Genomic DNA, 14,186 nt, shown 5'->3' with positions numbered 1-14,186 from the left:
AATCTGCAGTACAATCCTTTTAAAAGTGCAATTTGATAAGAAGAAATCTTAATAGGATGTTTAAGAGCCGTTTTCTGCTTCTTTGGTGTATGTACGCAGATGTAAATGTCAGATCTATCAAACTGCTGGACTGATAATTAAACTTTCATTTGCTATGGTGTAACACGTCCTTATTAACAGCGTGTCAGCTGTGAAAGCTAACTAAGTGAATATGTGTCAGTGCAATTTGTTAGTATTATCTCTGAGCCGTCCCTTGTTTGTAGAAGGAAAAAGGCCCAATGTAAGAGTCATTGCATATGATGGCGCATATCTAAAAATGTCAGCTTACCACACTATTAAACATTAAAGGTGAAAGCTTTATATCACCTTGCACTGCAATTACAAATATAACCTATATATAACCTATCTGTACCTTTATGCATCTCGCCATCTCCTCTATCTATTTCAAGAGCACTGGACGTAAAATGAAAGCTTTGCTTTTTCCTCCCTGTTTGTTAAAAAGCAGTTACTGTAACGGAGCATTTTCCTTATTTGGAAAATGCTCCGTTACTTAACAATGTCTTGCAGTAGTGTGATAAAATCGGGATAATCAATTATCAATTGATGTTGTGGGCTATTTACTCTGGAGTATGGACTGCAACCCACAAACACATTAAGCTGGTGCCGGATGGCAATAAATCAAACAAATTGTTCAAAAAGGATTTACACATTAGTCTTCACTGCATTGTGCTTACAGGAATAGGCACAATGGGCTTTAGCCCCCAATCTATTCTGAATGTTCAAAGGGAAAAGCTGATCAACTCAAAGTACAAGTCTCTTACTCTGGAGAAGGATGTGACATTTTACCATTTGTCTGAGTCATCATGTTTACCTGATCGCACTATTAAATGAAAGTGTTTAGCATTTATTTGAAAACTTCACAGAGGATGTCAACTGGCTGTACCTGCAATGCTGGCAAATATTTCGCTGATTCCAATCAGCACGTACTGAGGGATCTGCCACCATATGGCCAAATCTGCCGCGTGGTAGATGACGCTCCCAAGCATCTGGTCAATGGTACCATTGGATTTGACGATCTCCAGGCGCTTTGTCTCCAAAATACCTGATGGGGTGGACCCAGAAAACAGTGCAAGGAAGAACAATTAACTAAGGGGAAAGCAAAAAAAAACAAGACCTAAAATTTATTACACACACACACACCAATTACCCATGCTATATTTAGCATGGGTAATTTGAAAAGGCTTATATATTTTGGAAAGGATACTTTAAAGTTCGTGACACCAACATACAGCAAGAAGCTGCCAGACTTAGAGTTTTCAACACTGAACAGTCCATTAAGGATTTAGCTAATTTTAAGGCTAGCCTACACTTCATTAAGATCACATCTGCACGCTTCTATATTCTGGCAGCTGGTAATGGGACGGTGCAGATGATTCAATAATAAGAACCAGGCAGTTGTCATCAACTGCCGCTGCTTCCTAAAAGCTTTATTCGATAGCTATTATCATGTAACCAGCGGCTATTTCCAGATAACTCCCAGAGACAGCCTCCTATCATAACTGCACTTAATGCTATATTTGAGAGGAGTTGTAGCCTTGTAATCCGGATATCCTATAATACCAGCTGTCCATCTCGAACAGCACGGCCACTGAGCTGCCCCGAGCAAGTCGCACTCTATAAACGCACACATCTCTGCTCCCCCCCACCCACCCTAACTAAATATCACACAACAGACAACCCAGCGTGATCCCTGGAAACTCTGCTCCAGCTTTTCTGGAAAAAAAAAAAAAAAAAAAAAAAGGAGAAAGAGGGCGAGAAAGAGTGAGAGAGAGAAATGCTTTGGGTGCAATAGCCATTGAGCTTTAACCAAATGAGATCAGACATGAAGTGAGAAAAGTGAGACAGCATGCTAAAAAACAAACAAACAAAAAAACAACAGAAAAGACAATGTCAGCATAGTTTTTGAGAGCTGGTCAGCATGTGGCCAAAGTCTGGGAGCGTTGTACATAAATGATCAGAAACAGTCCACTGTCTACTTAGCAGCATGCCTTCAGTAGTCCCTTTTCACTGCATGGGTAGTCCACCTGTCCTTGTACCACGTGTGTCAGCACATACAGCTTCACTGTGTAAAATACTGCTGCACCAATCCAGACAAATACACAACAAGATGAAAGAGATGCTACCGCCGAGGAGCAGCAGTGTGGCGTGCCGGCAGTGTCATGTGTGACAACTATCTAGTCTGTGGATAAAAGGTGCCACACTTGGACATTCACAGCTATCCATCTGTCAGTCTTTGAACTTCATGATTTTAGCTTTTGGACCGCTACAGATAAGCACCGAGTAAAGTCAACTTAGAATGCAGCTTGAAATGTAATAACAGTGTAAGGCAGCTCCCAGGAGTCAGTGTGCGTAACTGAACAAATGTGAATCGAGTCAGTTCTGGGGATAAACTTGGGGCAGGGATAGCTCAGTAGGTAAAGTGGTCGCCCCATGATCGGAAGGTCGGCGGTTCGAATCCACTTAACGGCTACCCTGAGGTACCCCTGAGCAAGGTACCGTCCCTACACACTGCTCCCCGGGCGCCTGCTTAGTGGGCTGCCCACTGCTTCACAGAGTGAATGGGTCAAATGCAGAGAAAAACAATTAATTTCCCCATGGGGATCAATAAAGTATCCATTATTATTATTATTATTATTATTATTATTATTATTATTAAATGGTGCACAGGCTCTGCAAATTACCGTATTTCCCGGACTACAAAGCGCACCTGAATATTAGCCGCACAAGCTAAAATCAGGGGAAAATCCTGTTTTGTACATACATTAGCCGCACCTGACTAAAAGCCGCAGGTGTTTCAATGTTGACTTATCATATGTAAGAGAATATGCACAAAGGGAATTGTCAGGAAAGAGATGGCTGTTTGGAGACATCACTTTTATTAATATTTTGAAAAACAAGTTATGGGTACATATTTGCACATGTAGTACATAACAGTAACCTACAGCACACCAGAAAAATAGATTCGGACTACCTTTTAGGCTCAGGTGAAGTGACACGGAGAAGAAAAGTCAGTCATTCACCATCTTTCTCTTCTTCCTGCACTCTAAAACCACCAAAGTCCTCTTCTCCAATGTCGGAAACGAACAGGCTCAGGATGGCTTCGTCATCCACTCTCCGCTTCTCTCCTTCGTTGTCACTTTCAAAACCAAAGAAATCCTCGTTGTCAGTGTCAGAGTCGAACACCCTCAGAAGGGCCGTGGCGGTGTCCTCCTCTCCATCATGCAGCAGTCCAGCCCTTCAAAATCCGTTGGTGATCGTGGATGTTTTCGCACTTTTCCACGATGTCAGAATCCACCGGTGGAGTTGGGCATAACTTGCTTTTCGCAAGTTTATCGCCGCTCATCATCCACGCCTCCCGCTGAATGCGTAGCGCTACTTTGAAGTTTGTTTTTCGCGCTACTTCGTACGGCACTACGTTGCCTGGCGGACGGACATGTGACTAACATACCACTCTTGAACCTCGATCCTTCCGCCAGGCAACGTAGTGCCGTACAACAGCGGAACAAACAAAACAAATCGTCTTACGATATCACAAAAATCATGGAAAATCCATAGAAAAGCCGCACCTGACTAAAAGCCGCAGGGTTCAAAGCTTGTGCAAAAAGTAGCGGCTTATAGCCCGACAATTACGGTACTGCTGTCTGAATAATTATTCAAATAAGCTGCAGATGCAATATCATTATACTGCATCTCAGTAATTCACTTTACAAAGCATATTACTGTAAAACTTTGACAGAGTCCTCCGATTTGTCTCCTGGAATCCAGGTCAGAAATTTGTCGCACACGAGTTGTGTACTCATCTGTCCAATTCCCACACCATAAACACATTCTCTCCACTCCCAGAACTCAAAACAGCCTTCTGCAATATTCTGAGTTTATTTTGCCTGAATTTAAATGCAAGTGCTGCACTTTATTTCAGTGAGTCGAATGGAAAAGCAAACAGCTAACCAGCTTTGGAACATGAAAATGAAAATATTAGAAGGACCTTTACTTGTCAGAAACCTCACATCCTCTGATATTTAAACTGAAAAATAAACACTACGGATTTGGTTAATAATCATTCTACCGCATCAGGTTGATTGAAAAAGATTTGTTTGATGGTCTTACTCTGCCAATCAACACTAGAACATTTGAGGACTCTACAGTCTTCTTTTTACACTCACTGTTTTGATGAGGTGAGCTTTAATTTATTAAGTTGCTGGGTTTGGGGGGTTTGTTGTGTTTTTTACACATTCTGCTATCAGATGACCATAAAGGAGCAAGAATAAACAAGTTTATCATACGTGGAGATAAGACCAGTTTGTAAAAACAGACGTAAAACATACCATAAAATAATCGTGAGCTAATGTTATGACACTTCGGTTGTGATTTGTTGAAAACTGTAGAATCGGCTTGCTTGTGCTATATAAGGATACAAAGCATGCTTGTCGTGGAAACTGTTGTTAAGACATTTGACTACAAACTCAAAAATGAAATGAAATGAGATGAAAGAACGGCCAGTTCTACAGAGATTCCCTCACAATTATCCCCAACAACTGCTGTTTATTTTCATTAAGTGCATTATTCCCCATCTATAAAACCACACTAGTCAATATCTAAGGATCACTAATAGTAAAATATGTTCATTTTGCACATTTGCATTTCTGTGTAAGAAAAAGTGGAGCGTTTGTGGAATACAATGTAGACTGATTGGCTTTTCTTCCTGCCTTCATGCTCGAAACATTTTAGCCTGGATGCACTGACAGGCCTGGCTGAAGCTTTCGAAAACAATCTACAGACTGGAAAAGAACACGACTGAGCACGGCTGGTGCAGTCACACAGGACTAAAAAGTTAGATGCCACAGCGCTCTCTATAAGCTACTGAGTGAGGGGGGACAATATCTGCTGCTTTTCCTTTGCCAGATGGAAAGTCATGGGATTCTGGAATAGACTATAAATCTGTGACAAACCATCTTTCGAGTCCCACATAAAGCAACACCAGAATAGCAATAAAAATTTAAAAAAAAAAAGTTCAGTGACCATATTCAAGTCATGTCAGTGAAGCGGCTTTGTATTAAAGCCATGTTACCAAAAGTAATGAAAATATAGATGAAGTAGATGTGGCACTGGAACTGCTGATTGTATGTTCCATCTGCCACAGAAAATAACACCCAACTTTGCCTTTTTACTTTGTTGTGTTTGTACTATTTAAGTGACATGTACAGAGAACTCGGCTGCGGGTGCACTCACCCGCTGCCACGGCCGAGCACATGACAAAGAACATCCCTACTGCGATCCTTTTCAGGGAGGAGGGCAGCAGGCCGCGCCGTTTCAGGATTGGGTCCACCACTTTGTCCTTCAGGGGAATCAGCATGATAATGAGCACTGCGTCAAACATGGTGAGCCAAGCAGGCGGGAAGCGGAACGTCATCTGGGGAATCCAGGGGGAGAAACATGGGATGAAAGAGAACAAAAGGCAAAAAAGTATGAAAACTACACAGTTCGCCAAATGTTTGCATTCACTGGAGTCTGTGCATCCTTCAGACTTGATACTGCTCTGGCACCCCCAGGTGGTCAAAAGCAAAACATGAAGCAATTTAAAAAACAAAACATAAATAGCATGTATAGTAATGCAAGCAGGCAGTCAATACCGAATAAATATTCAGCTTATTATTCACAGCCGTAGCAGCAGCAGCACTAGTATTAATAGGATTCATAAGTTCTCTTTTTTACATTCCAATCTATTAAAGCTTAAATGTGAGACAAAATTGACAAAACTGATTCTGAATTATCACGATAAAGCGTAATCTTTGGAAGGAATAATTGCACTGTGTAAACAGACTGGATGACATATCAATCAAACAGAAATTCCACTATAAGCATACAAAGTATTTACAAGTTGAGGCAATATCTCACTGACTGAGCAGTGTAACAGTGCAGACTGCTGGAGCAGAGTTTTTGTTTGTTTGTTTTGTTTTGTGCAATTCAAATTCCAAGTGCCATCTGAGCTCCTGATGGGTCTCTGGTTTAACACTTCTGATAGGATCATTTATTCTCAAATTGAATTTCCATTTCTTAGAGCGACCGCTGGCAATCTGTACGCAGCTCCTTAGAGAGTGTTTTTCTCTCTTGTTTGTACATTATCATATTCAAAATGATAGGAAGTGCTAAATGAGACTTCTTCTTTGCCAAGGCAAGGCTGGCATGAATGACTGAGGTGTCTCAGCAGGCCCAAATCTCACAAATCTCCGTGTGTTTTTTTTTGTTTTGTTTTCTTCCCCACTTCCCCAAAACAAAACCACACATACACACTGTATACTGATTTAGCAATTTGGGAAATGATGAAGACTTATTGCAAGATTTATATTTTCTGCTGCTCTTTATCTTGAGAAAATTGGATAGTGCCACCATTTAGGGATCAAAAAGTATCCCATAAAAATATGGTTGCACATGGCAGGTTGTGAGCATTTTAGCCATTATTTCCCTAGACCACCCTTTAGATCAGCATGAAACAAGATTTATTGAAGCATGCTTTTAATATATGCAATAATATTACATTTGAAATATGTATTCATTTTTGTCTGTTAAAAGGTAAAAGTTGGCTTGGGGTTAATGTGGGAGTCACGAAAGCAGTAAAATTACACTATTAGGTGTTTGGGAACACATTACATGCAATTATAATTTCAATAAGAATGCTCTGTTTTTCAGCTACAAGTACTGTTACATTTAAGGAGAGGAAGAGCCTTTAATCTTTCATAAATGATAGTATAGGATTCTTTTATCACATGCTGTCATGAGGCACAGTACAGGGAGTGCAGAATTATTAGGGAAGTTGTATTTTTGAGGAATAATGTTATTATTGAACAACAACCATGTTCTCAATGAACCCAAAAACTCATTAATATCAAAGCTGAATGTTTTTGGAAGTAGTTTTTAGTTTCTTTTTAGTTTTAGCTATTTTAGGGGGATATCTGTGTGTGCAGGTGACTATTACTATGCATAATTATTAGGCAACTTAACAAAAAACAAATATATACCCATTTCAATTATTTATTTTTACCAGTGAAACCAACATAACATCTCCACATTCACAAATATACATTTCTGACATTCAAAAACAAAACAAAAACAAATCAGCGACCAATATAGCCACCTGTCTTTGCAAGGACACTCAAAAGCCTGCCATCCATGGATTCTGTCGGTGTTTTGATCTGTTCACCATCAACATTGCGTGCAGCAGCAACCACAGCCTCCCAGACACTGTTCAGAGAGGTGTACTGTTTTCCCTCTTTGTAAATCTCACATTTGATGATGGACCACAGGTTCTCAATGGGGTTCAGATCAGGTGAACAAGGAGGCCATGTCATTAGTTTTTCTTCTTTTATACCCTTTCTTGCCAGCCACACTGTGGAGTACTTGGACGCGTGTGATGGAGCATTGTCCTGCATGAAAATCATGTTTTTCTTGAAGGATGCAGACTTCTTCCTGTACCACTGCTTGAAGAAGGTGTCTTCCAGAAACTGGCAGTAGGACTGGGAGTTGAGCTTGACTCCATCCTCAACCCGAAAAGGCCCCACAAGCTCATCTTTGATGATACCAGCCCAAACCAGTACTCCACCTCCACCTTGCTGGCGTCTGAGTCGGACTGGAGCTCTCTGCCCTTTACCAATCCAGCCACGGGCCCATCCATCTGGCCCATCAAGACTCACTCTCATTTCATCAGTCCATAAAACCTTAGAAAAACCAGTCTTGAGATATTTCTTGGCCCAGTCTTGACGTTTCAGCTTGTGTGTCTTGTTCAGTGGTGGTCGTCTTTCAGCCTTTCTTACCTTGGCCATGTCTCTGAGTATTGCACACCTTGTGCTTTTGGGCACTCCAGTGATGTTGCAGCTCTGAAATATGGCCAAACTGGTGGCAAGTGGCATCTTGGCAGCTGCACGCTTGACTTTTCTCAGTTCATGGGCAGTTATTTTGCGCCTTGGTTTTTCCACACGCTTCTTGCGACCCTGTTGACTATTTTGAATGAAACGCTTGATTGTTCGATGATCACGCTTCAGAAGCTTTGCAATTTTGAGACTGCTGCATCCCTCTGCAAGATATCTCACTATTTTTGACTTTTCTGAGCCTGTCAAGTCCTTCTTTTGACCCATTTTGCCAAAGGAAAGGACGTTGCCTAATAATTATGCACACCTGATATAGGGTGTTGATGTCATTAGACCACACCCCTTCTCATTACAGAGATGCACATCACCTAATATGCTTAATTGGTAGTAGGCTTTCGAGCCTATACAGCTTGGAGTAAGACAACATGCATGAAGAGGATGATGTGGACAAAATACTCATTTGCCTAATAATTCTGCACTCCCTGTAGATATACAACGTGGCTGTTTCTGAGAGCGCACAACTGTGTGAATTGCAATGGCCATTCAGTTTGGGAGAAGCCACCACACGCTTCCAGCAAATGTCTGCAGCCTCTTTTGTGTACTCTACGCAGTTCTGCATTTTCAAACATTAGTAGTAGTAGTAGTAACCCAGTAGCAGTAGTAACCCAGTGTTTTTGTTTACATTTGGACTGTGAATTGACAAAATAAATAAATAAAATAAAAATCTATTTGCTGTAAAACATCATGCATGGCTGATCATTATCACATTTCGGGCTTCAACTGGCTTTCACATGAATCTAATTTTGAGATTCAAGTTTTCAGACTTGCAACAATGATCCTGTGCGCATAAGCTCAAGGGACACATGTTAATGTGTGACTCAAATTTCAGCATCTAAGCATTACGATCGTTTGCAAATATCACAGAATTTTCTTTACACCTTAAGATCAGAGTTTGTACATACGCCTAACTTAATACTGAGATATTGAGAGATTTTAAAAACAAGTTTTTAAGAAATTAAAAAAACAAATTTAAAGACAGAAGAACAATGGAACAAATAATTTTAGATCACTGCAAAGCATTTCTGAGATAACTGCAGAAACATATACTTGATTACTATGTCCAAGTTGGTGTGAGACGTTGGGGGGATTTCTAAACCATGTAATGAAGTTTCCTGCAGCTTCACTGCTCTAACCCTTATAATCTATTGTAACAGATTAGAAAAAAAAAGCTTATAGAAATATGTAATCTCTGCAGACGAATAATACATTGTTTATCCTCTGAACGAGTAACAGGGCATGAAGTATTGAATTTATTGTGGGTTACCATGAAAACAGTTTTAATTTTAAAATGTGATTTTCAAATTCACGTAGTTTTGTTTTCAAATTGCCAATCAAACCCAAAAATAAAGCAACTAGTCAAAAAATTACTCTAAATTCATAAATTGTAACCTCAGAGTAGTAGTTATAGTAGTATGGGTGCCATTTCTCCAAAGAGACAGTTTTTGTTCAGGTTGGCCACTGAAATGTGTCAGGTGAGACGAGACATCTATTCTCACTTCCCTTTTGATAATGACAAATGTCGAGGCCGGTAGCAGGAAGGGCCTAGTTCCATTTTTTCCTACCAGATAAACGGTGCACTTAGGAAAACTTTGTAGAAATGTAGTTCTTAAACACAGTTGTAAACATGTTACACAAGTAAACAAAGCCATGTAACATAGTTTCACGATGTTCCAAGTCGAGTATTTTTGTGGCTTTTCAAGAGCACTAACTCAGACTGCGAGGTTTACCGACAAGTGTTTCACTTCACAATTCTGTGAAGTCGGTACACTTCACAATCACCTCAAGCATGCCTGTTCAGAAATATGAACAGACTTACTGCACTACATAAGCTGCTGTTACTACTCAAGTTAATTTCATTGCTTTTGAACCTTTTGATTTTCAGTCATCAAAGCACCGCAGCGCTCAACATCTAATCTACTACAGTTGTCCTGATAGACAAGTATTGGGCGTGTATCACATAGGCACAAATGCCTGAGCACTGGTTCCTCCATTCCTTGCTGGACCATTTACTGAATGTCACTCCACTGGTCCTTCCCTGCTACCCAATTTTCTCTATTTTCTAGTGCCACTATAAAACGAAAACTTAAATTTGCCAAACTGAAAATAGAATCAGGCAAAGTGAGAGACAGGTATACCAGCAAAATTTGCCAAACAGAAACAGGTGGAGGCGCTGCTGTGGTGAGATACAATGCCAGCCAGTTGCTAATCTGTGAGGTATTAGTCTATGAAGTTCTCACTTAATCCCCGTTGCATTATCAGCCTTTGCTGCTGCCTCCAGCTGTTGTGTGTCAGTGGCCTACTGACTCCTTTAGTTTCAGCAGTAAAAAATATAGATCAAAACCACTTGTGAGAAAGCAGGCTAGAGCTCCACGCTGTTATGTTTAACTACAGAGAATTAGAGAACAGTTAAGAGTGCCACAGCACAAATCAAGTCAGAGCACACTGGCACTAAAATTGTTAATTAAACAGGAAAGAGGTGCAGGAGAGTGTCTCCACTTCAGTTTACCTTAGAGAAGTCAGAAGTGCTGTTTGGGGTTGTATCAGGAATCTTCAGATGGAGGCTCTGCAGGATGTACGTTGTCTGCATCTGTAATGCGAAAAGGAGATTAAAGTCTCAGCGTGAAGTCGTTCTCCACTTTGTGATCACCAGGGTGTCTGGTGCACACCATTCTTCTCCAGTTTTGGCACAAACAATGTTTTACCTGATAATGTGTGCACATTATCTCTTGTGTTCTCACTTTGCATTTCTCATCATGCGCAATACTGTGTTAATGTTTGGATCTAACTTTATATCGGCTGATCTTACCTGAAAGTATACAGTCCAGTACGGAATAAGAGCAAAGAAAACCGGAAGGACCTTCACCAGTGCTTTGACTTCCTCTACTTTCTCTTCAGGAAATTTCCCTCCGTAAGTCACTTTGGCACTGTCCAGTAGTGCCGGTTTGCTGTTTCACAGGAAAAATTTAATAAACATAAACCTGATTGAAATAGTTTAAAAATACAGTGTAATTAATGGCATAAAGCAAAAATAAATCCAGAATAAACTAGAATTGGTCTGTGCTCTTTAAGTGGGAAATTAACCAGCCTTTTATGTGAATCTCTCGGCCTTTAACAACAGCACTTCTAGAGATATGAAAGAAACTTTTTTTCTAAAGCCTATAATCCCAATCTCTGGAGAAAATGTCTTAATAAGAAATTCTTGAAAGGCAGCAGGACTGCCCAACTTAAAATATTCAATGTCAAGTTTATGAGCTAATAGTGCTACTTTGGTTCAAAGTCAAGTATCCGCACTTCAGAATAACTTAACCACATGGAACGAAGATGAATGCCTGAACCAATGGGGGAAAAAAAAGAATTATACAGGTGGATCAAAGGAGGTTTTAACATAAAGCTCTACCAATAAAATAGAGCCATTTTATTCCACTGGTTCACAGTCACCATCCAACTAACGTCACTACACTACTTTAGGAAGCTGTCCCACTGAGACTGATCTGGGTGTGCTTTGTTTGTATATGTATTTAATTACTGTATGAAATGTCACTCTTACCGGAGCAGGTTTGGCTCCACTGGTTTCTGTGAACAGCAGGCAAAAGCCAGGATCTTGAACATGTCAGTAAAGGCACTTCCATCTGCGGGCTTGTTGATGAAAACCATACGCCCCAGGAGAAAGACCAGGAAAGAGATCCCAAGGCACACAGTAGGAAGGATGTAGCCAACCTCAAAGCTAACGTTTTGCTGGATGTAGGCCACACCTCCCAGTGACAGAATGGCACCCAAGTTAATAGACCAGTAGAACCAGTTGAAAAATCTGCGAGTGGCCTCTGGTCCTCTGTCTTTGACCTGCGAGCACACAAAGCACAGGGTGACGTTTTTTCTTTTCTTTAATCCAAACAAAAAGAGCGTGTAAGAAGAGTAAGTGTACTCTGAACTTTGCAACAGTGGTTTGTCATGAGTTTGTAAGTTAACTACCAGCATCTGATTGTTATAAAAAAATAAGTGAAGTCACAAGTCGTCTGATATAAAAGATTAGGTTTCAAAGCCAAGAAACAGGGTTTAAATTGATTTAAACTATGGCTGCATGACTCAAAGCTATAACATATAGTACAAAGTACAGTTTGTAAAAACCTAAAATGATCAAAACACAACCGTGAACTGTCACTAACAAAGAGAAACAGTGATCACAAGCTGAATACCAATTTGCATGAGTCAACACGTTTGCCACATTTATGGTAAAATATACATAGCAATACTGTGCAAACTTTATAATAACTTTATCATTTTATCATCTCAGCTGAGTGAAATGAGCAGAACAATAGAAGCAACGTTTTCTTTATTCTTTATCTGCTTATTGTAGTTTTTAGCATTCTTTAAAAGGTTACAATTAAAGGTTATAATATTGGCTTAGTAACGCTTCAATAGCTGTCTATGCCAACACATAATATTATCATCCGATCCATCCCACATACAGTTATTCTTTTGAGTGAAAAGATTTTCTCAATTCCTGATGGATATGTCGCTTATATACAAGCACAAAAGATGCTGGTACAGCTAAAACATGCTGAACATAAGGTCAATATATTCAGCATAAATTTTTCTGGGGTTCATCAGTGCATTTGTGCAGAGTCAGTTATGAAAGTAATTCCCTCATGGCATAGCTGGAAAAATAAATTCTTGTCAGTTGTCTGAAATTACTGGGATTTCTGCAATGATTAATCATAAAATGTTGTCCAGGCTTCATATAGGTCACAATTATAGTAAACACAACTTAACTAAACTCGCAACTCTGTGTGAACCTCAGTGGTATCCAATTAAGAAAATGATGCTGGGTGGTTGTTGGGGTGCCCCCCATATAAAAAAGGCATAAAAGTCTGACTTTTGATTGTTAACATAAACGATGAACACCTCCCTCTCGATTGTAAAAGCATTTAGAGATATATGAAGCTACAAAAGGCTATAAAAGCTTTTTTCTAAAGACCTGAAGCAAGACTATAGTTACAAAAACATTTAAGTTACCTGAAATAAAAACTAAACTTAACGCAAAAAGTAGGAAACTACAAGAGGAAATATGTTTTAGTCTTTGTCAGAGCAACACACATTAGAATGTTTTGGTGTAGTGTGAATACATGACACAGAAATTGTGTTTTTATAGTGATACTTCTTCTAAATTTCTTGAATATTTCCCTGACAAATACCCCTACATAATGAAAATTCAACTAAATATGAATAAACTCTCAACACAAAATAAAACTAATGAAATATTTACAATTAAAATAAATCTGTCTCCGAGTGGTAACACCTGTAGATATTTCCACAACTGGATAACAGGGTTCAAGGGAAAACACACTACTAGCAAAACAACCAGACCCGGCCATTAGTTGGAAAGCTTAGAAGATCTACAAATTTTTAATGACATTTCTAGATCAGTGATGCATGAAGAGATTTATCAAAAGGTGGACAACACCATCATCCCAACTTTAAAGTCTGGTTGAACCAACATCATTGTTTGGATAGCTTGTTATCACTGAATTAAAGAGCAGCTGTCTGTGTTTTAAAGGAAAGGTTGGGTGAACTAGCAAACAAACATTAAATCGTCTTATGAGCAGCTACCGGAAACAGCCCCCATGTGAAAGCTGTAGCTGCTAAAGGAGGTTCAACAACGAGTTGCTACAAACAATAAAATAATATAAATCCAACTTTTTGTGCTATATGTTCAGTCAGATTGTGTTTCTTTACAATTGTCACTGAAGATCAGACCAAGTATCATGACTGACAAAACTGCAAGTCCAGGTTTGGTAATTCCAAAGAGGTCACAAACCTTTTTTTTCATGCAAATGCACTGTATTTAAAAGGGGAAATCACAACAATCAGTATGATAATTTTTTTACGCTGTGAGAGGGTGTCGTTATTAGGAATGAGGCCAATTTTAACAGGGACTCTTCTGTTTCTCTTAAATATTCAAATCTCCCACGCACCAAGGACTTTCAGTTGGAGGATCACTAATGGGAAAATTTTGTCTGTATGAGGTAAAACTTTCAGTTTCAGTACGCAGGAAAAAGTAACCTCATGGTGCATTGCGTTTGCTTTAAGGTTAGTGGACTTTTACCAAAAAAAAAAAAAAGCAGTGTCTTTTGTGTGTTGTGTATTTGAACATAACATTGCACTAATCATATTCAGTCTGCCAGCTCCCCTTGAAACATTTTATCC

The 14,186-nt window shown here is 39.5% G+C and overlaps 1 protein-coding gene across 1 annotated transcript in view; it reads right to left on the bottom strand.

Moving 5' to 3' along the window:
- slc15a4 (solute carrier family 15 member 4) overlaps positions 1-14,186 on the bottom strand; it is a 30,537-nt gene that overhangs the window by 14,816 nt on the left and 1,535 nt on the right. Inside the window, exons 3-7 of the mRNA XM_085425080.1 lie at positions 11,530-11,822; positions 10,789-10,927; positions 10,489-10,569; positions 5,290-5,470; positions 944-1,102 (exon numbers count right to left, since the gene is read on the bottom strand). Coding sequence (XP_085281206.1) covers positions 944-1,102; positions 5,290-5,470; positions 10,489-10,569; positions 10,789-10,927; positions 11,530-11,822 — 853 coding nt within the window. The remainder of the gene's footprint in view (positions 1-943; positions 1,103-5,289; positions 5,471-10,488; positions 10,570-10,788; positions 10,928-11,529; positions 11,823-14,186) is intronic.

This window comes from Rhamphochromis longiceps, linkage group LG12 (assembly GCF_057381845.1).
Source record: "Rhamphochromis longiceps isolate RC_006_pf linkage group LG12, R_longiceps_female_GT1.1, whole genome shotgun sequence".
Classification (NCBI taxonomy): domain Eukaryota; kingdom Metazoa; phylum Chordata; class Actinopteri; order Cichliformes; family Cichlidae; genus Rhamphochromis; species Rhamphochromis longiceps.
This window is presented reverse-complemented; position numbering and strand designations above follow the sequence as displayed.